Genomic DNA, 20868 nt, shown 5'->3' on the forward strand with positions numbered 1-20868 from the left:
TTTTTTCCATCTAAAAAAATTGACTTTTAGATGAGTTTGTTTTCCACGCCAGTTCTGCAGGCTTGCTGGAAACGTCCTCAAGAATTTTCCTCCTCAGGTCCAATGATCAGCAGGAGTGTGGGAGACCCAAAGTGACACAGGTGGCTTGGGGGACATCGTCTCAAGGACCCAAAATCCTGCTTCTGCAGTGCTTTGGGGCAGCAGCGTGCTGCAAGGGGGCTTCAGGGGAGCATAAACAGGGCTGCAATGGGGAATACATTTTTGAGAAAGGAGAATGCTCTGTTGCCCTGAATGTAAGTGAGTGGTCAGTACAGCGAGTCACCGTAGTGCCAACACTCTTTGCCAGTGTGTCGCATCTACAACACTTGGTGCTGAGGCTGCTTGCATGCAGCAGCCTTTTCCTGGCCCACCAGCTGGGGCTGGCAGTGCTCCAGCTGGAGGGACCAGCTTTTCTTCTCACTGTTAAAATAAGGACAGACAGTACAAACTGATTGCCACCAAACTTCTGATCAGTGTGTGACCCTGTGAATCTGCATATTCAGTGGAAATCGTGCCATAGCAGTGTTTTCCACCTGAATCACTATGAAAGTAGGAGAAGAATCCTAGGGAGATGGGTATTAACCAGAAAATGGCACAAGGAACTTTTTTTTTTTTTTAAGTAACTATTAATAGTGAAATGCAATCAGCTGCTTAGTGTGACGGTAAAGGAGGTTGGCCTGGTGAGACAGAAAGCAGCATTGCATGATCAGCATATGCATGAACCAGCACTGCAAAAACCCCCCGAAGTTCTCCGGCCTCAGCAGTCCTTTGCAGGCACAAAGCAGCCCTGCTGCAGCTGGGGCACTTGCTCCTAGATCTGGCTGCACCGAGCAGCCAACTTCAGAGCAGTGGAGGACTCTGGCTGCCTGCTACCTTCAGGAAGTGAGATATATTTAATAGGAGTCGTCAGGTGTGTGCTTTGTTTGCTTTCATTGGGGTGATTCCCCAGAAAACCACAGTCAAAGCCAAATCGGTGGCTAGTCGCCGGCGCTGGCACAGCTCCACCAGCCACAGCCTTCCATGGGAACCGCTGCAGCAGCCTCTCCTCCACCTCGGCAGCAGCCAGACAGGGGGAAAGAAAAAAGGGTAAGGACAGGAAGCCAATCCTCACCGCTCCTGAGCCCCCCAGGAAGCCCTTCCTTCTTCCCAGCGTGTCCCATCAGGAGGCTGCCCTGGGGGGCATGGAAAAATGTCTTCTTTCCAAAGCTGAGGAGTTTGTCTCAGCAAGTTACCACAGGAAACCCTCTGGTTTCTGAGCTAAAACACCAAAAGGAGAGCATCTGCATGACACGCCCATTTGCTCTGAAATCCAGCACATCCAGCTAGAAATTACATCGGTTTGATCCAGAGGTAATTTTGTTTTGAGAATAGCAATTGAAGGCAATGTTTTCATCTGTATATCTCTGCCCAGATCTGTTCCAGCTGCCACTGCATGTTGCCAAAGGCTTCTGTGAGCTTCTCCAGTCCTGCCCCCAGCCTGTCCCTCGCTAAGAAGTTTCCCTGGGTTCTCACAGATGCTGTGCTTAATGTCAGACAGCTACTAGCCAAACTGGGGTTTGTCTGCCCCAAGCCAGTTCTGCACTGGCATCTGCTTTTTGGTCCTCCAGAGGTACATCTTCCACGTCAGACTTTGGACCTTTCCTCTCCTGGTTCCCTTCTGTGGTGGAAGTGCTCAGTGCAGCACTTCATCCACTACAGCAAGTCTTGCTTCAAGGTGGATACGCTTGGTAGTTATCTGCCTCCTAAGGCAAGGGAAGAAGGAAGGGCATTGCCAACACGATGCATCGATGAAGCAGAGAAGAAAGGTCACCTCAAGTACATGCACTGCTGGCCGTGCTAGTTAGGCTGGAAGTAGCAAACCCCTCCTCGATGAGTGGCAGCACGTCATGAGAGCCGAGTCACCAGGACACCTATCTGTCAACAGGTGCTTTGGGCAATGCCGTCCCGCAGAGGACCGGCACATGCGATGGCACGTGCTGCTCACATCACAGATGTGCATCAGATTTACCTGAGAACATCACTGGGGCAACGGAGGATGTCTGTCACACCACAATTAGCACGAGAAGCTCTGCAAACATTCCCTCAGGAGCCCTGTGCATACCACTGAGCTGATACCTTTACTTCCAGCCCTGGTGTTGTTTATACAGACTGGGCGTTGACAGGAGCCCCACCAAAACTAGGCTGCAAAAGGAACATTTTGTTTCTGGAAGAAACCTGGAATTTCCCAGTGTGAGAGCAATGGCTTAGCCGATTGTGCTGCCGTCGAGCAGTTGGCTGCCTCTCCGTGGTCCCGCCTCGGCCTAGCCAGCCTCGTGCCGGGCTGGGAAAGGCGTCCGCCTGCCTGGCTGGTGTTGCTTGGGCTCAGCGCCTCTTCACCTGGTGCCAGGCTGGTTTTCAAGGTGAGCCATCCTACGTGAGCAGAGGGAACAAGTGCCTTTGTGCAGGACACAGGTGCTGCTCTTCTCCTCCCCTGCCTGAAGCGTGGTGGCCTGGGAGGCTGTGGGGGCCGGAGGCTGACGCTGCTGGCTGGCGTGGTGCTACACTGAGAGCCCTGGGACTCCTCTCCCTTTGCAAATTTCCTCTATTTCAATACAGCACATGCTCGGCCATGCACATTTTGTCTGCCTGGCAAGCTGTGGGGCCCGCTGGTTTCTCTTCAGCCTCCCAGCTTTTCATTCCCCTGGATGCCCTCGCAGCCTTGGCTGCTCCATGGAGGGGCCCCCTCCTACCTGCGATCTGCTCAGTGCTCCCACACACTCACAGACAGTCCTACTGGCTTTTCCTCCTCAGTCTCCTGATAAACCTTTAGGGCCCTCTCCATCTTTTACTAAAGAACCTGCAGAAACTTCACCCCTCCGTCCCTTCTGGGAAGGGATGCTGCTGCCTACCCTGGTGGTTTGGTGGGTCCTCGGGAGGGGTTTTCTGTGTGCATTGGGCCATGGGGACCTTCCTTCCTCTGGTCCCAGCTCTGGTGCTGGAGGAGGTTTCCAGCCTCCCGCCTCTCACCCATCCTTCCCACCAGAGACTGCACCCCCCAGGTGGCTGGTGGAGTGATTAGAGTGCAGTTCCCAGTGTGAGTTTCAGGCAAAATTATACAGGTTACGCTGCGCAGTTCGACTTACCTAAGCAACCCAGACTGGTTCTGTCTGAGCTGAACCAGGGGAAAGCTTGTGCAGGGCTCTCTGCCAGCCCTCGGGGGGCTGAAAGGTGGGTACCACATTGGCCAGCCAGACTGGGGCCCTTGCCTCTTCCACCAGCAAAGCTGGGTGTGCAGCAAGACCTGTCCTCCTCCAAAAGGTCCAGAAAACAGCCAGCCAGCCCTGTGCCAAGAGGAGCCACTTGTCAGCTGAGCTGAGAAGCCAGCTAGTGCATACGACGTGCTGCAGGATGTAGGGAGTTGCTGAGTGCCAGCTTTCCAGGCTCGGATATAGGCTTTTACAGCCTACCAGCATCCTGATTTAGGATTTGAAATCTCTTCTGGGATCTGTGCCCAAGTGCTGACTTCCGCTATGCTACTGGAGAACAAGCGGTCTTTCCTGAGGCCGGGACTGAATAGCTCCTGTATTTCTGTGGCCTTTCAGAAGCACAGCTCCAGCCGGGATCTCGTTACAGGGCTGTTAATAGTCCTGCTGCTGCAGAGTGGCTCAGATCGTCTCCCGTGTGGGCAGAAACATCTCCTTGCATAGGTCTGTGCTACTGTGCTATTACTCGGCCAGGAGCCCAAGTGATGGTGAGGTTATACCCTGATGTTTCCAGCATTGGTCATGGCTGAAGACAGCACCAGGTTGGAAGGACCTCTGGGACAGTGACTGCAGTATCCTTATTAAGTGTTAAACTCAGCCTGTTGCTCAACGAGCTGTTTTCTTCATGTAACCCTGACACAGCCTGAAATAGTCTGGGTAGCAAATAAATTGCAGAGCAGTGAGCAACGTGACCGGCTCCCCCCGTGGCTCAGCGTGCTCCCAAAGCCAATCATCCCCAGCATAAATTATAGGTTTGCTCAACGCCGAGGACGAGGCCCCCGTATAAGTATCAGCAAACATGAGCTCAGATTGCCTTAAGCACAGCTTTGATTCCAGCATTGCACAAACACTCGGCAAGAGCGTGCAGCTTCTGCGGAGCCTGCCAGGGAGACGTGCTCAGGCTGATGGAGAGGAGCGACCTTGGAAGCCGCCATCCCCGTCCTGGATGCTCAGGATGTTGTTGCAAAATCTCCTGCTGGGGGCTTCCCTGCTCGTGTAACCTCTGGCACCACCTTCCTGCACAGTTGTCTCTGATGGCCAGTGGAGGTTGCCAGCTCCGGCAGCAAAGCTTCTAGGAACTGACTTGTTTATCCCTTTTAGGCTGATAAATCTCAAAACAAGAGATTTAAGTTGAGAGCTAAGTGAGCTCCTAAGCCTGCTCTGTGACCAGGGCACGGCTGCCAGATAGCTCCGCAGTGGTGGTGGGATGAGTGGCTGGGAGACAGAGAGTGAGTATTGGGGTCAAAATAAGAAAACCCTTGAAGCTGGCTCCTGCAGACAGGTCTGCAGCCTGGATCTGTGATCCCTGGAGTGTGTGATGGCAGGAGTGTGTCCGTACAGGCGTGCTGCCGGGCTCTGTAATTAGGTTGAAGGCCTGCAGTTTAGGGAGGTGGCTTTGTTCAGTGATAGAGAGGTTGGGGTGTGGGGAGATCCCCAGCTTTACATGTCATTTGAGTCCAGCTGGCTGCGAACTCGAGACAACAGAAAAGCGAGCCATACCTAAATTAATAACAAGCTACTCTGTTTGCAGACCTGGCTGTTAAACTAATGGCACCTTTCTGTCTAAAAAAGTGCTCGGGTCAGCCAGGAAGGCCAGCAGCTTGCCAGCATGTGGAAGGGACCAACCGGGGCTGGATCCCCTGGCCTGGGCCCCGGAGGAGGGCACACAGCAGGTACCACGTGCCCGGGCCCTGCCTGGCCAAGCAATTTCCACCCTTGGAAATTTTGTTGGTGCTGAAGCCAAGGACTTGGGCTGTCTGACTCCAGGCAGTCCTGACAAAGCTGCAGCTGTGACTCGTCGGCAGCCGAGTGTTTGGAAATCCTGGGCTCCCGGTTGCGCAAGGGCTGCCGAAATCTGGCCGCGCTGCGCAGACGGCCGCCCGGCGTGCAGGAAACCCGACGCGCGCACAACCTGTCGAGCTCACTGCGTGCACGGCTCCGCAGCGCGGGCACGTGTATTTCGGGCCAGGAAATCCCAAACAGAAACACGGCAACCCCTGCCTGCCCAGGCAGCCCGCTGGGGTTTCTCCCTAGGGAAGAGATGCGACGAGCTGTTTGCTTGCAGCAAGCAGTGTCCCAGCTTGCTTGCAGCAAGTCGCATGGCTTTGCCCTGCCACGGAGAAGCCCGAGCTTACTGCCTGGCCCTCGCTCTTTCGGGTAGCTCGCAGAGGCAGGCGCTGTGGCGTGCCCAGCTGCTGGGTGCAGATGCGATGTCTGCAGCTTCCTGTTGCTTTGGCAGGAAGCCACTGCAGACACCGTGGCCTCAGTGCCCTGAAAGATCTTCACGTGTAGTAGTAGGGCAGGAGCAGGTCGAAGAGGAGGAGGGAGCAGTAGCAGAGCTGAGCTCGCAGCTCTTTAGCAGAGTCCTTGCTGAAAGCACGTCTAGAAAACAACTGCTGGATTTTTCTTTGCGGCAGGGCTGCACCAAGGGTGATCATGATTGCCCTCTGCTCCCTTCTGTGTAGGTCTGTGTGAGGCTGAAGGGGCAGCTCTGGCCTTGGCATTTCCCTTTGCTTGCTCAGGCAGTGCCTTGCTCTGTATCCCGGGCTCCAAAAGTGCCCAGTGGATTTCAGCAAGCTTTTATAAGTGAGCGGCTTTAATGCCTGTCATTGCCATGCTCACACCTCTCTGACAGGCTGGTCTGTTTGCTCCTTACACCACATCCTACTGGCCTTGTACCTCCGTATGCACAGAAAAGTCTCCGGGCTGAGTGAGACTGAAGCAGGTAAGAGGAATGGGCTTGTTTGGGTACTATCCCTCGGTTCACTCCACCAGCCAGTCCTGGAAAACAGCTCTGCATGGCGCTGCGCTCGCTGAGATGTGGTGAACAAATCCCCAGGGAATAGCTTTAAGTAGTGCTGGGTATTTCAGTCCACACAGCTGAGTGCAGGGAAGGAGCAGGGACCCAAGCTGGGAAGGAAGCAGGAAGCCCCCGCCACTGCTTTATGCACTTTATTCTCACAGCAGCAGTCTTCTCTATTTCCCTTAAAAGAAACAAAAGGCAAAGATGATTCACGTCCCATTCCCCAGCTCAGCCTTGAAGCGCTGTTAGTGTGACTAAGGTCCTCGCTGCATCATTTCTTTCTCCATCTGATGCTGAGAAGGGTGGTAGCAGGGCAGGTTGTGATTAAGTGGAATTTCTCAATGTTGAAAGACGTTTGAGAATGGTCCCAGTGATTAATAAAATGACTTGAGGGGCCATAGGAAAATCTGATCCTATAAATTTTTTTCTGAATCGCGTGAAACTTTTGAAAGTTATGCGTGTTAAAGCTTCAAGAACTGCATTTGCAAAGACTGCCTCTGCAAGGCAGGCTGAGCAAAGGTGAAACCTGCTGGAACGCATGGTCCCAGCCCAGCCAGAAATCCTGCTGAATTTCCACCTTGCACCTGTCCCTGGAGTCCACAGCCTTTTACTTCACCTTATTGCACATCTCCGATGGAAATCCGCTCATTTGGTTGTGCCTAAAGCACCTGAGGGAGGCCCTGTGCAGAGGAGACAGCCTGAAGCTTGGCTGTCACAGCAGACATCGAAGTGTGTGCAGCTGAAAGCACCAATGGATTTAACTCTGTTGGTGCTGGTTTTACCAGTTTGTATCCTTGTGGCTTTGCACCGGAGTGGACTGGTAGCACACAGTCTCCAGGCACCTCCACAAACATGTATTTAAAAGCAGCCTGTGCCCCGGGGAGCTTGCAGCCTGAAGCTGGGACGGTGATCCTGCAGGCCACGGGCCCGCTGCGGGCTCTGACTTCATTCCCTGCAGCAGGAGTTCGTGCCCGGCTGGCTCTGGCTGCCCCGAGGGGCACGCAGCCTGCCCAGGCGAGGAGCAGCAGAGCCACGCAGGTGGCAGGGGCTTTGCTCTCTGAGCACTTGCCAGCCTGTGCCACTACTGAAAGGTGCTTTGAAGGAGTGATGTTTCACTTTCCCCCTGCCCTAGGTGCCATCAGGGAGCAGGCTGAGCCCTCCTGTGCTGCAGAAGGGGTAAGATAAACCATCAACTACCCGTGCCTCAGTTTTCCCTGCTTCAGACCTGTAGTATTGGTCGCGCTGCAAGTATTTTGAGAAGCTAATACCACGCTCAGTCGGGCTCGCTGGTATTACTGCAATTCTTAATTTAAATTGCTGGCTGTTTGCTAGCAAAAATATTTCTTTCCCTCTCCCTCATTCCTTTGGTATTAATCAGTCTGCTCCGTGCTGGCTGCTTGCAGAGGGGTTTTCTCCCGGGACATCTGCAGCCCCAGTTGGCAGATGCCGGGAGCACACAGCTCGCGGAGGGCGGTGGGAGCAGGGGGCCCCTCCTGGGGACTGCAACGCCGTGCCAGCAGCACATCTGGTATTGCACTCGAGATCTCTGCAGTGCTGTGCAGGCACACAGAGCCGAACAGGTTGCCAGTTAGCAATGGGGAGACGCTCTGGATTTGTGCAGGAGCAAGTGCATTAGGTGCAGGACTACAGCTATGCAAGAAATAATTAGCTGCCAGCAGTAAGAGGGAGAAGGTGCCAATGTGGCTGCAGCACTGCGTCTTGGAAGAATCTTCCTATCTGCTGTTTGATGCAGCTCGTGCTGTGTGCACGCAGCTCAAATCATTTCCTCTTTCTTCTTCATTTCTTGTAATGCCAAAGGCAGCTGTGCGTGTCAAGCTCTCACTTTTAAGAGCAGATCTTCGGTACCTATTTCGATCATGTTTGAGTAGGAGCCAAAAAAATCCCTATTAATGTTGACAGGATAAAGGGACTTTTCAGCACCCTTCCCAGCCAGAAGAGCAGTCAAGGCCCATGTCAATCACGTCGCAGCCATGCAGCTCTTTTATCTGTACGCTCAGGTGCTGCAGAGCTGAGCAGCTTCAAAATGTTTTCCGTGCTGAGGCCTTGATGTACTGCAGATATTTGCATTTACCATCACTGCCTCTTTTTCTTACCACTGCTTTGTAAAACGAGGTAAAGTGAAATCCCATGCAAAGCAGCAACCTCACTTGGAGCCAGCTCGCGCTTTCCTGTCTGAAGAGCTCCCGAAGGCTCGGTGCGAGAGGCGCTGAGCTCCCGCTCGCTTCAGTGGGGCTTGTGGGCGCATGGCGCCTCTCCCCTTGTGCAGTACTTGCCCTCATTTTGAAGCTCTCTTTCTTCTGATTGTCGTGCCTGTTTATATATGTGCTTTTGGTGAGTTCTGCCCCCGAGCTCTGGATTCGCACATGCTGGTGATGGAGCAGTTGGGCTGAGCAGGACCGTGCTCTGCACACTTCACCCATCTCACCTATCTCATCTTTGATTTCCTTCCGTGGTTTCCTGAAGCATGTCCCCCACAGCTCACGGAACAGGGCTCGGGGCACACAGCATGCTGCAGGAACGGGGCGGCCTCCTGCTCCCACCACGGGCATGAAGCGGGGAGCACCACGTCACGGCTCCCCACGCCATGGAGCAAGCAGCCAGCAGGACCAAACAGCAAGCGCTCTGCATGCATCACAGCACTGCCCTTCGGCTGAGTGCTGAGGAAACGTGATGGAAAAGTCTGCCCTATCGTTAGGGCGTGCTTGGTTTTTAGTTCACCCTTGAAAGTCCCTTTTACTGATGGATCCCAGCAGTGCTGCATCATTCTTCACATCCGCACTGGGCCAGGGTCATCTCTGCCTGCGGGGAGGCTGCTCCCAAAGGGTTTCCTTGCTAGTTTTAGCTGTCCTCAGAGATAGACCTCAGGTGCTCTGGGGATTGGCAATGAAGGTGATATTTCATATGACATTAAGCAAAATGGTTAATAAATTTAACCATTTTTCTTTGTACTGTGGTTCCGAGGAATATGCAGTTTCTGCTGACAGCAGCCAAGGGTCCAGATGTAAAGTTAGTGAAGCTGTAGAGATAATTTTTTTTCTTAAGGTGATGCTAAGAAGCCTTGTATGGTGATGTTCCATGACAAACTTGCCTGCAATGCAGGGGACTTGCCTGCAGGAAGAGGACACACTGAGCTCCTTTCATTCAGCTTTGCTGCTAAATGAGAGCATCTGCATGGGAAATACCTAACACTCCCTGGGTCATGTGCATTGGCTTCATGCCTTCAGTTGAATCAGCGTGGAGACATGGTGTAAGTCACGGGTAAAATCTTCCACACCAGGACACTTGTCATGAGGTGCCCAAATCATCACCCGTTAACCTGTGAGAAGCTGCATGCTCGTGATTGCTTTACCACCTCAAGAGTTTCACCACAGAAAAAAGCCCTCAGGATCTATTTTGGAAAATACCTCCTCCTGTGAGCTCAGCTTTCTCCTAATGTTTGATGTATCCGGAGCAGCCAAAAGATACAGTCAGTGGATACAGGAAACGGGATCTACGTGGGTGAGGTGGGTGAGTGCCTGTGACTGCAAGAGGCGGCAGAGAAGACCTGACTGAAGGCCACCGATTGCAAGGCTGCCTGAAAACTTGCCCCTAAACAAGCCCGAGGTGTTTAATAGCTATTGTATAGACTACTATTGGATGCAAATTTTGGGGTTGACTTTTCACGGATGACGCAGCACGCCCCAGGTCAGAGAGGTATGCCCAGTTCACATGAGTCAAGAGAAGAGGGGGAGAGGAAATTATGTCGTGTCACAGTCTTGAAAGCTTGGGAGAAAAATTGTTTTGGATGAGTGACAAAAGAAACATCTGAAGTTTCCAAAGACTAAGAAAAAATGAAATAAAGGCTTGTTTTCTGAGTCTACTGAGTACTCTGTTTCAGCTTGGAAGTTCTCAATATTATTTTAATCACACAAAAGTTTTAAACAATGTATTTTTTCTAGCTAAAACAAAAAAAATATTCCCTTTGGGAAAAAAAAAATAAAAAATGGCAATTTTGAATTATTCAACTTTTTATTAAATTGAGCAGAACATTTGGTGAAATTGGCATTCATTCACAGGATGCTGAGATACAGGTGGGGCTACACATTCTTTACTCCTTAATGCTTGTGAAAAAATGTGTTCAGTGCTACTTATGCCACACTGCTGCTGCACGCTGACTGATGTGCTCTTCTCTGTTATTGTGCAGTGCGTGGTTGCAGCTCTTTCCTCTTTTCTCCTGCCCCTCAACACAGCTATTTTTAGGAACGGGCTTCCCAGAGCACCTCATCTTGGAAGACCTCCTTGGACACTGCTTGGAAGGAAGGAAGCAAGCACCGAAAGAAGCCGACTGCAAAATAACCCCAGCGGTTTCCTCATCCCACTTTGTCAAGACTTTTCTGAAAAGGGAAATGAAGATTTATCAGTTCCTGGCTTCACAAGTCCTTCAGAAACAGGAATGGTTCGCGAAGGGAAGTGGATACGCTGTGCGTGTTGGAGGTCAGCCTCTTTTCCCAGAGAAGGGAAACAGGCTTTGCGTCCAGGCACGCGGTGGCTGAAGGTGACGCTGGCCCGAAGTCCTGGCCATTTGTGATGCTGTCCACATCTCTTAAGCAGGAGCAGATCCAGAGATGATACAGTGATAAATCCTTAAGGCATTTCCATATGAAAAACAATCACCTCAGCAAGTGAATCAGGGTGCGAGTGGGACTTCTTTACGGTTGGATATCCCAGCATCTCGGTGCCAGGTGTTTCAGCTTGCTGCTGCTGTGGGTCAGGCCTGCAAGGATGGGAGCATGGACAGGTCTCGGGCAGGCAGGCATATGGAGGATGTGGGATGTTCTGCTACAGCTCGGGAAATTTCATAGGCTGTGAGACAGGAGGTGGAGGTCAAGTCTATTTGGGGGCGAGTGGGTGGTGTGAATCTCCCTCTTCTGGAGGGTTTTCCCCAAACTCAGCTCGGCACAGCCCAGAGTAAGTAGTCTTCATGCAGCTTAAGGGAGGTTTTATTTATTTGTTTGCTTGTTTGCTGGGGCAAAGCTTCTCAGAGAGGCCGCGATGAGTAGTCAAATCGGCATTTTATATTGAACCCAGAAGCAACAGCCCTGACGCAGGCTGGAGTGGAAACCCATCCACTTAGAAAAACTGAAATAAGAGGGCGGTTTCACTCTGTGTACCACACAGGCCAGGCAGCTATCATTACTGACGTTCAGTCCTTCTCGGTTCAACATGTACTTAGAGCTCTGGCTTGGAAATCGCGTGTCCTTTCCCCATGCAGAGGGGAAGGAGGCAGCTCAGCTCTGCTAGCACAGCCCCTTGTTGAAAGCTGCTCGGTGCTTCTCGCCGTGGGCTGCCTGTTGCTCAACACCTGGGCAGTCCCAGGTGCAGACAAACAGGGTTGTGAAGTGCAGCAGCAGCACTCACAGAACTCTTCCCTACCTCTTTGTGAAACACCCTCCTCCGAGCTACTGAAATCCTGGGGTAATAATTAACTGAGTTAAGGCTTGCACTGTAATTGCAGCCATGTGCACTTTGCTGGGTGCGTTTGTGTTAAAAATGTTTGCATTTTAAGGCTCTTTCTGTTTGACGGTCTTGCAGCACTTTGCACGTATTCGCTCATTTAGCTTCACGTTACACTTTGCATTTTGCTTCTGGTTGGAGGGATGACAAGCTTCTCTTTAGGGTGTCTCTTGAAAGACATGCAGGAAATTAATCTCAGCTAGCTAAAACTGAGATTTTAAAAAGGATTTAAATTAAAAGAGGCCTGCACCTTCCAAGCAAGACACCCATCCAAAAGCAAACTAAGCTCAAAAAATGGGCAATTTAAATTAGTTTGCATAAACTCTCTAGAGCACCCAGGCATTGGCAAGGGCCAGGAAGAGGCAGGTTGAGGAGCAGCGCAGGAAGCCCTCTACATTTAAATGTTAGTAAGGGGGTTAAGCCATCCGAATCTGGATGCTGTCCTCCAACATCCAGCCCTGGAAGTGTTCCCCTTGCCTCTCCAGGCGTACCCACAAATCTTGCTGGCATCTGTGCCCCTGGGACTTCGACCTGGAGGACTGGGTCTGCTGCGGGCCTGGGGGACAGGAGGTGGGGTTGGTGTGAGGACCCAGTCGGCCCAGCCAGTTGGTGAAGCCTCCACCAAGCCGTGGCCAGTGGTGGGTAGGTCCAAGGCTGCATGGCCACTGCTGGGAAAGGTGACAGAGCCCATTGGAGCTGCTTGTGATGGCTCTAAAGCAGTCACATTGCGGAAAGGATTGAGCAGGGAAATCCCCAGCTTTATTCTGATCCAGGCTAGAAAGTCCTGTTTGGAAAACCGGACAAGGAGATGGCCTTGGGAAGAGCTGAGTGCCAGAGTGAGGGGGAGGAAAGGAAGCCGGATCTCCAGGGCGGGGGGTGTTTCTGTTTCAAGCCCTCTGGACTTTGGTTTTGTATACTGTGGCCTGATAAATGTGTCAGCGTTTAAACAGAGCCTTTTGGCTTTGATGTGTGGGCTTCAGAGAGCTGCCCCAAGGTGCCACAGCTGTGACTGGCTCCTGCTGGAGATGGGGAGAGCCCACACAGCCACTGCCCCAGAGATTGAACTGAAGCTGTGGGGCAAAGCCAGCAGCAGCTTTTAAAACAGATCAGAGGTGCTGGAGGCCTCGCTGCCTTTTGGTGCACGGAGTCCTGCTGGGGCAGGCAGGCGGCCGCGCCCACGGCCTGCATGTGGGCGAGTGGTTGCTGAACGCCGGGCCTCGGCCCTGTCTGTCCGATAGCGCTTCTGTGCTATGTCCCCTGTGTAAAACGCCAAAGTGTCAGCGGGGAGCCACTTCCTAATGCCAACGGGCTGAAGGAGGAGGAGAGCAAGAGTTACAGCCCCCGTGTAGGCCCCTTGTGCAGACAGCAGCCCAAGCCCATGGCCACCTCGCCCTGCTGAGGCGAGGCACCCTCACCTTTGCACATCCTGCAATGAACTAAGGAGAAGGGTCCCAAAGTACTCGGTGGTGAGAGAGAGTATGAGGAGGAAGAAGAAGGTGTGGGAGGAAATAGATAGTTCAGCTCTGTGTGTGCAATATAAGGAAGTATGGGAATATCCCTGAGGGATTATCGAATTGCTTTACAAGAATGGGTGAGGGGAAAGGCTGGAAACAAAAATGCAAGCTCATGCAGGGCAATGTCATAAAGGTGGATGAGTGAATAAGCTCATGGGGAAGCTGGTGCAGGAGGAGAAGAGGAGGGACCTGAGGGAAATGCTCAGCCTGAAAGGGAGAAAAGAACAGAAAAAGGTGGATCCTGCTGCTGGGGAAGAGAGAACCAAGGTGCTGGGAAGGGAGGCTGATGGAAAGAACTGAGCCTGCTAATAACAGTAGATGTGACTACATTAGAAAAAAATATATACTGGGAGAATTTATAAGGAAACAGAGAAGTGTGCTGCTTTGTGCCCGTCCTTGCTCTGAGGGACAGCAGGGATGAGGGATCCTGTGGTGCGAAGCCAGCAGCAGCTCCAGGAAGTCAGTGTCAGTGGTGTGAAAGCGGCAGAAGCTGCACTGGCCTTCACGGAGAGACAGAGTTATATTTTGATACCACAGGATAAACAGGAGGCAGAACATGCTATGAGGATGGGTCTGTAGTCAGGGGCATTTCAAGAGAAGTTACCTGGTGGCCAGCTGAAATGAAGAGATGTGCTTCCTCATGCCATTTATCGGTGGACTGAGACAGTCCCTCCCACAGGGTGCTGCCAATGTCAGAGGTGTGCAGTCACCTCAGAAGCAGTTAACAACGTCTGTGGAATAAAACCCCATCAAGAACCATTTCTTATGAAGGAGGCCTTGACCTCGGTCAGTCTCAAACCACAAGTTGCTGAAGTTAGGAGAGTATGCTCAGTATTGCTAGATAGTGGCCATCCTTGTATGCTTTTCTGTAAGACCCTGATCTGTGGCAGCAAAGCTGTTCTGGAACTCTTTAAAGCTTGCTGAGCAACCCAGGACAGGTGCTGGAAGAGAATTTTGAACCCTGGGCCAACGTGGAGAAGCACTGGCAGGAGGGAGCAGACAAGCAAGAACAGGTTGAGTTGCTCTGCTAATAGCAGCCGTAGTGGCAGAATAAGAAAAAAAAAGCGATGCTGGCAGAATGAATACCCAAGGAGCTTTTTCTCCCAGTCCTTCTAATGAGACATGTCTACCAGAATGCCAGGGAGCAAGCATAAAGGCAGAAGGTTATCACCAAAACCAGTCTCAGAAGATCTTTCCAAAGGCATGGGTCTGGAAAAGACAGAAACAGTGCAGATATGCATTGGTTAAGGACATGTGTCAGAACTTGCTTTTTTGGGGGTGGGTGTGTGAGTGACATATAGTGGACAGGCTTCACTTTTGTGTTACAGCGTGATCAAGTTGCATCAAGTGAAAAGGCAAAACGCTGCACTGAATAAATCCGTGCTAGCAATGTACACTGTGGAGTGGCCACAAACACACAACATGCCCAAACCTATTTTGTGAACAAACACAAATTCTCACATTAATCACTGTCCTACTTGCTTTAACTGTGGTTCCTGCATTTTTGGTACTTTGTTAATTTTGCATGACTGAGGAAGGCAAACAGTAGCATAACCAACATGCAGTACCTTGGCAATGATTTGTTTAGCTGCAAAACTTCCTTGTACAGTAAAGCATTTGCTTAATTTATTAAGTCATTACAGAATTCTTACAACATTATAACAGCACCTACCTAATATATTGTTTGCCTAAATGTTGCAATGGGCAGCAGGGAATGTACCACTGCCTCCAAAAGTACTCAGCCAGCCTGGTACTCCTGATAACTACACTTCCCTCCCTCCCTCCGGCTTTTCAGTAAAAAATATTTGTATTCAGATGGTATCTATTTAAATATTTGTATACCAGGTCCAGCCACGTACCTGAGCACTTCCAGAACACTGATATCTACAGGTGGTAAATGCCTCCAAAGGGCCCTGACAGCATTTCAAGCCCACGTTTTGTCAGTGGGAAACAAGAGGTGCAGCTACTTGAGGGAACCATTGTCTTTTTTATTTTCAGCCATTGCAACATGGTATTTAGTCAAGAAAGGCTCGAAGCCAACTGGGATTCTTTGCTGGTGAAATACCCTGCAGCAGGTAGGTAAACCCCCATCCCCTCCACCCCCAGCTCAGATTTAGTGGCTGCTAAATCTGCACGAGTGCAGGGTGAGGCTCAAAGCCCAAGAAGGTTTGGCAGATTTTTACCCAGCCCCAATCCTGGAAAACATTGCAGGCTTGAAATTTGGGCATGGCCCTTTCTGCAAGAAGGAAGTTTCAGTGTGTACACCTGGCCAATTCTAATGAAATGAGAGTGGAAGGGAAATACAAATGACTCAGGATAGCAATTTCTGTGTAGTCACTTCCACAAGGGCCTTTGGCTCCCATGCAAATTAGGAAGTGCCCAGCCAGATGCAGTGCTCTTCCTCATACCAAACAGCCCTTCGTGCAGGTTGTGTGTCAGAAACCCCCACAAAGAGGGAGATGGGAAAGGGGATGGGCATCCTGTGCAACCTGGAGCCCTCGCCGCCTCTTGAGGGTGGCCGGCTGCCAGCAGCACAGGAGTCCCCTGGCCAGCGGAGCTGGCAGAGCTCGGTCCTGCGTCAGCAGCTCTGCCGCACCCCATCCCAATCTCGGGGTCGCGGTGTGGGAGGAGTGTGGCACACAAAGCTGGGAATGGCCCCATTTCTCTCAACCAAATCTCTATGTGATTGCTTAATGGTCTAGTGTCTGCGGCTAAAATCAGCCCTGCTCTGCAACAGGCTGCTGAAGGGCGATCAGACGCAGATGGGAATTTGAACTACATGATTCTGTGTTAGTTCCTGGAGAAAACGCGGAGGAAAAACTGGAAGGCGTTAAGGCCCCTGGCTGCACTGCTGCAGACTGTGCGGGGATGGCTGCAGCTCCTGCAGTGGGGAGGAGGGGGAGGCCTCTGCCTGAATTTCAGCGGGGGGAAGCAGCAGCACTCCTTCCCGGGCATGCGCTCCCTCTTCCTGTGGAAATCCCCGCTGGAAAGTCTGAAGGTGTCCGAGTTCAAACCGGAGCTGGGCTGTGATAAATGAGAGGGAGGGCAGGCACGGGGCTGCTCTGCAAACCTCCCTCAGCAAGTCAATACAAGAGCAGCCAAGTTTCAAGCCACGTTCTGCATCCCTGCTGTGCCCGCAGCCACCGGAGACGGAACAAAAGGTGCCACCAGGGCGGGCGGTTATCACCAGAGATGGTCTTGTAGTCTCCGCCTGGCCTGGGCGGTCTGGCACTTGTGTGACACAGGGGGAATCCCAGCCCCCTACCCGCCTGCGACAACGGGCACAGGAAACTACACCTACGTGTGCTGCTAAAATTAGCTGCAGAAGGGCTGAGAGCTGAAAGCTGCTTAGATGTCTTACTCCTACTGCAGTAAACCCCCTAAAACCCCTGAGCCTCTGACCTTGAAGGTCTACTATATTTCAAGTACTTCTGAGAAAGCTAACCGTGTGGGGCCCACGCAGCTCAGGACAATGAAAGGGACAACAAATTGCTTCACAGGCCAGGTACAGTAATCTGACTTTTTTAATAAATACATATCTCACATGTACCAAAATAATTATAAACAGAAATGTACAGTATTTACATTCTATACAATTGCTAAAAAGTGTAGCAATTATGACACACACGGTGTGAAACGCACTGTTTCCAATGCCCACAGTTAACATCATTGCTACCTTTCTCGTAACAGCTAGGAGGCCACATCTCCTCTCTAACTCCTCTGCCTGCTGCCCAGCACCCCGAGAGCACCTGGGGTCAGTCAGCGAGGCAAGGGAGTGCCATCAGCCTTACACCAGCCCAACAAACAGCCTCCAGCACATGGGGCATTTGTATGAGCCCATCCTGCCTCGAGGGGACAACATCCCTCATGGTACTCCGCGTCACAAGGTAGCTCTCGAATGCATTTCTGTCAGCAGCACGCTGGATGTGTAGTAGTCTGTTATCTTCAGCTGGCTGAGACGACGAGATACACAGCTCTTTATCAGGTGGTGTGCGTAATCACAGATCTCTAACGATGTTACACTCCTGTTACTTAAATACAGGTCAGAACATGGAACCAACTGCTCTTGTTACCATTTCGTGCTCCTGGCTGGGCACTGTAGTATTTCAGTACAGTCTTCTCCTCTGCATTTAGACTTCCTTTTTAAATGAAGAAAGTCAGTCCTTTTTCTATACATATGTACACAGTCACTTTTCACAGAAACCTCTGCTTTAAAATGCCAGCTGTCGTCCTCCAATACAGCAGTCGTCGTACATAAGCTGGAAGAAAAACACAGAATGCTGTTAATGCAAAACTCCTACTGGGAGTATCCTATCTACTCTGGGAAAACAGCCAAATGCTGTGTGCCCTGACTTCAGTGGTGCCTATAATTTCTACACTGAAATGGTTACGTTTGCTCTTCCACAGCACTAATAATGTCAGAAAAACAAATGCTGGGGAGGCAAAAACCACCAATTAACTTAAATTTTATCTCACAAGGTTCTGTAGGTGTCAGGAACAGAACGACGCTCAGAGGAGCGCATCGTGTGAAGTTAACCTCCATTCCCCAGTGTATTGTTTGTATTTTATTCTTAAGCTTATTCTATTTATATCCCTGCCCCAACTTGCCACCTTTCTGACAGTTGGCAGTGTAACCTTGCTTTAGCAGCTATTTATCCCCACAAGTTATATAGGTAAGAGGTCATCAGAGCGGCACCAGCCAAACCACAAAGGGCAGGATCTGACCCATCTCTCGTAAAGGTGCAAATGGCCACTTACTTCATCCTCTGTGAACTCAGGCTCCGATTCACTGCTCTCCTCGTCCTCGCTTTCGGGCAACATCTGCAGATCAGCTGTGGTCAGCTGCTTCAGCTGTTCCTGTATGCTGGAGTTGTCTCTTCCCCACGTGAGCTGATAAGGGGAGTAGCCCTGGTAGGTCACTTTGTTCACGTCTGCCCCGTGCTTCACCAGAAGTGACACCAGCTCTGAATTCTGCAGGTCCACGGCCAAGTGCAGCGCCGTTCTGCCATTGCATGGCTCCTGTTTGGAAATAACACAAGGTATTGCACGTTAGGAGAGCTGGGCTTGCTGGCGTCAGACCTGTTGAATCTTGTGACTACACAGCCCTGTTCAGTTAAATTCATGGTATAAGTTACATACCTGAGCATTTACATCTGCTCCCAAGGACAGCAGGTACTCGACAACAGCCAGATATCCTTGAATAGAAGCCAAATGGAGACACGTATGTCCTGTAAGACACAAATGAAGGTAAAATTTGAGTAAGTCTAACGTAACGCCCTATAATTCAGTTAATAATTCAGTCAAGATGATAGGATAGGATGATATTTAAGTTTGCAATTCATCCAGAACAAAGGGGTATTTTCCAGAAGAGCTTTCCAACTTCCATCAAGTATGGATAATAGGGTTGGATTTGGAAAGATTTCTTAAGAGGCTTTATTCCAGTGTTTAACTGTGGCTTATTGTAACAACAACAACAACAAAAAAGAGGAACGTGCAAAAATATAAAATATAACTGTAATGAGTACTGCAAAAGCACTCATTAAAAATGCAAAATTCAAAGCCATGAGAGCCAATGATCAACAGTGAGGAGGCCTACGAGATGCAGCCCGTGACATTTTAAGGAAGTCAGACACTGCATTGTTCTGGGGCCTCCTCATTATTAAAATGGAAACAACGCTGCTTCTCCAGCTCTGCAGAGGTCAGCAGCCCCGTCTGCAGCGCCGTGTACTGAGGTGTGCGTATGGCAGCATGTGCGTACCGTTGTAGTTGGTTGCCTGCAGGACGGCGAGGAGGTGGTGGGGCTGGCAGTACTGCGTGAGGACGCTGACGCTTCTGAGGGAGCCCTGCTGGCAGGCGATATGGAGCGGGGTGTTTCCTCGGAAGTCCCTGATGTCCAGGTCACATCCAGCTTTCAGGAGGTGCTCAGCGATTTCGGGCTGATCAGTGATCACTGCCAGGTGAAGGGGAGTCTGCAGGCAAAAGAGAAAAGAGAAACCTGTAAGTTACACAGCGGACGTGGCAGCAATGTCTGAACACACAAACCCTGCAGTCGCTTGTGGATTTCTGCCCAGCTGAAAACACACCCCACAAAGTCAGTTCGTTACGCTTCCTGACATAGTGCAGAGCTGCTCGTTAGTCTGGAAGCAATGAACTCGGGGCTCTCCAGATACCAGACATGCAATCCGTAAGAAGGGTATCATTAACATCCCAGCGAGGAGGGGTGCAACCCATTGCATCATATTTGAAAAATGGGGGCGGTAAGTAAGAGGCCGCTGCCGGGGAGGTTGCACCAACACCGGTTGGAGTCATTCAGGTGCTTTCCTGAACGGAGGCTTTGATTTAATATCCACTGAATTAAAAAAGCGATTTTTCCTTGGGAATTCCCCACAGGGCTTTTGTGGGGGCGGTGGGGGTTGATCCGGGCCCCGGGGTGCCGAGGTGAAAGTACCTGGCTGAGGTTGTTCTGGAAATTCAGGAAGGCACGGTCCCCGCTGGTCTGCCGGATCACCTCCAGGCTGAGGGCTTTTTCTTCGTGGATAATCGCCAAGTGGAGAAAACTGCATCCAAAAAAAAAAAAAAAAAAAAGAGAGAACAAAAGAAAAATTAGCCGAGCTACGCGAGAGCCCCAGTCCCCCCGGCGGGAACACGGGTGACGAGGTGCCCGGGCCACGGCCTCAGTCATGTGCGGGTTTCGAAAGCCGGGGCTTTCGGCGGCCGGGGCTTTCCGACGGCAGCGGGAGCCGCCTCTCCCTGGCGCCGCTCCAGGGACTTTCCGCGCTCCGCTCCCCGCCCGGCGCCTCCCCGACGGCGGCCCCGGCCCCGTTCCCGTCCCGTTCCCGTCCCGGCCCCGGCCTCCCCGCGGCCCCGGCCCCGACTTACGTGTCCCCGTCCTCGGTGAGCTGCTGCGCCCAGCCGTGCGGGCGGGCGGGCGGCTCGCGGGGCTGCAGGCGGATGTCCTCCAGCTCCCGCACCAGCTGCCGGTACTCCTCCTCCTTCATGGAGTCCAGCCCGCTGTCGTGGCGGTCGTCGGGCGGCAGCAGCCCGGCCGCCCGCTCCTTGCGGGGCGGCTCGCAGCCCTCCGCGGCGGGCGGCTCGGCGGCGAGGCGGGCGCTGATCATGGCGGCGGGGCTCTGAGGGCGGCGGGGCGCCGCGGCTCCGAGGGCGGCTGGCGGGGCCGGGAGCGGGGCCGGGAGCGGGGCGCGGAGCGGGGCTGGCGCTGCCGACCGGGCGGGCATCCGCGAGTGAGCGGCGGCGGCGGCGGCGCGCCGCATATACACGGCGGCGGAGGGGATTTCTGCGGGGGAGGAGCCGCCGCCGCGGGAATTTCCAGCCTCTCAAGGCCTCGCCGGGCGAGTCCGGTCCTGCTCGGCGCCAGGGGCGGCGACGGGGTGGGGAGGGAGGGAGGGAGGGAAGGGGGCCGGCCCGGCTCGGCGCGGCGCGGCGCGGCCCGGCAGGGCGGAATTCCCTGCGCCCTCCCTGCCCGGCCCTGCCCTGCCCGCGGGGGGGAAGTACTCGGAGCCCCGCGGGGGGACGCCGCCGCCCGGCCGCCCCGGGGGCTTCCCCGCGGGGCCCGCTGCCCGCTGCAGGCAGCCCCCCGGCTCCTCGGCCCTCCCCCGGAGGCCAAACGGGGCTTTGGGGGACGCAGGAGGGGAGCTTGGGCTGCGGCGTGGGGCTGCTTCTGCACCCCGTGTCCCAAAGCCTGGATCGGGTCACCGTGATGCTAATTATTTACTTATTGGGGGGTGCCAGGCTTTGG

At 52.6% G+C, this 20868-nt stretch overlaps 1 protein-coding gene and 1 long non-coding RNA gene across 2 annotated transcripts; one reads left to right on the forward strand and one right to left on the reverse strand.

Moving 5' to 3' along the window:
* Nucleotides 1-644: 644 nt before the first annotated feature.
* Nucleotides 645-18937, forward strand: LOC310900182. The gene is made up of 2 exons (XR_014584881.1): nucleotides 645-15187; nucleotides 15850-18937. It is a non-coding gene; the product is annotated as an uncharacterized lncRNA (long non-coding RNA).
* NFKBIA (NFKB inhibitor alpha) lies at nucleotides 16619-20415 on the reverse strand. Its single transcript, XM_083837695.1, has 6 exons — nucleotides 19992-20415; nucleotides 19561-19669; nucleotides 18871-19081; nucleotides 18252-18340; nucleotides 17871-18131; nucleotides 16619-17371 (listed from the first exon to the last, which is right to left on the reverse strand). The coding sequence occupies exons 1-6, from the start codon at nucleotides 20381-20383 to the stop codon at nucleotides 17324-17326; spliced, it is 1110 nt and encodes a 369-aa protein (XP_083693821.1). The 5' UTR covers nucleotides 20384-20415; the 3' UTR covers nucleotides 16619-17323.
* Nucleotides 20416-20868: the final 453 nt, after the last annotated feature.

The sequence above is a fragment of the Anser anser genome (assembly GCF_964211835.1).
Source record: "Anser anser genome assembly, chromosome: 5".
NCBI lineage: Eukaryota > Metazoa > Chordata > Aves > Anseriformes > Anatidae > Anser > Anser anser.

Coding starts and splice junctions, on each gene's coding strand:
- NFKBIA (XM_083837695.1), bottom strand. CDS start 20,383: ATGCGGCGCGCCGCCGCCGCCGCCGCTCACTCGCGGATGCCCGCCCGG. Junction 19,670..19,991: donor CTCACCGAGGACGGGGACAC/GTAAGTCGGGGC, acceptor TTTTGGATGCAG/TTTTCTCCACTTGGCGATTA. Junction 18,132..18,251: donor GAGCAGATGTAAATGCTCAG/GTATGTAACTTA, acceptor ATTTCCAAACAG/GAGCCATGCAATGGCAGAAC.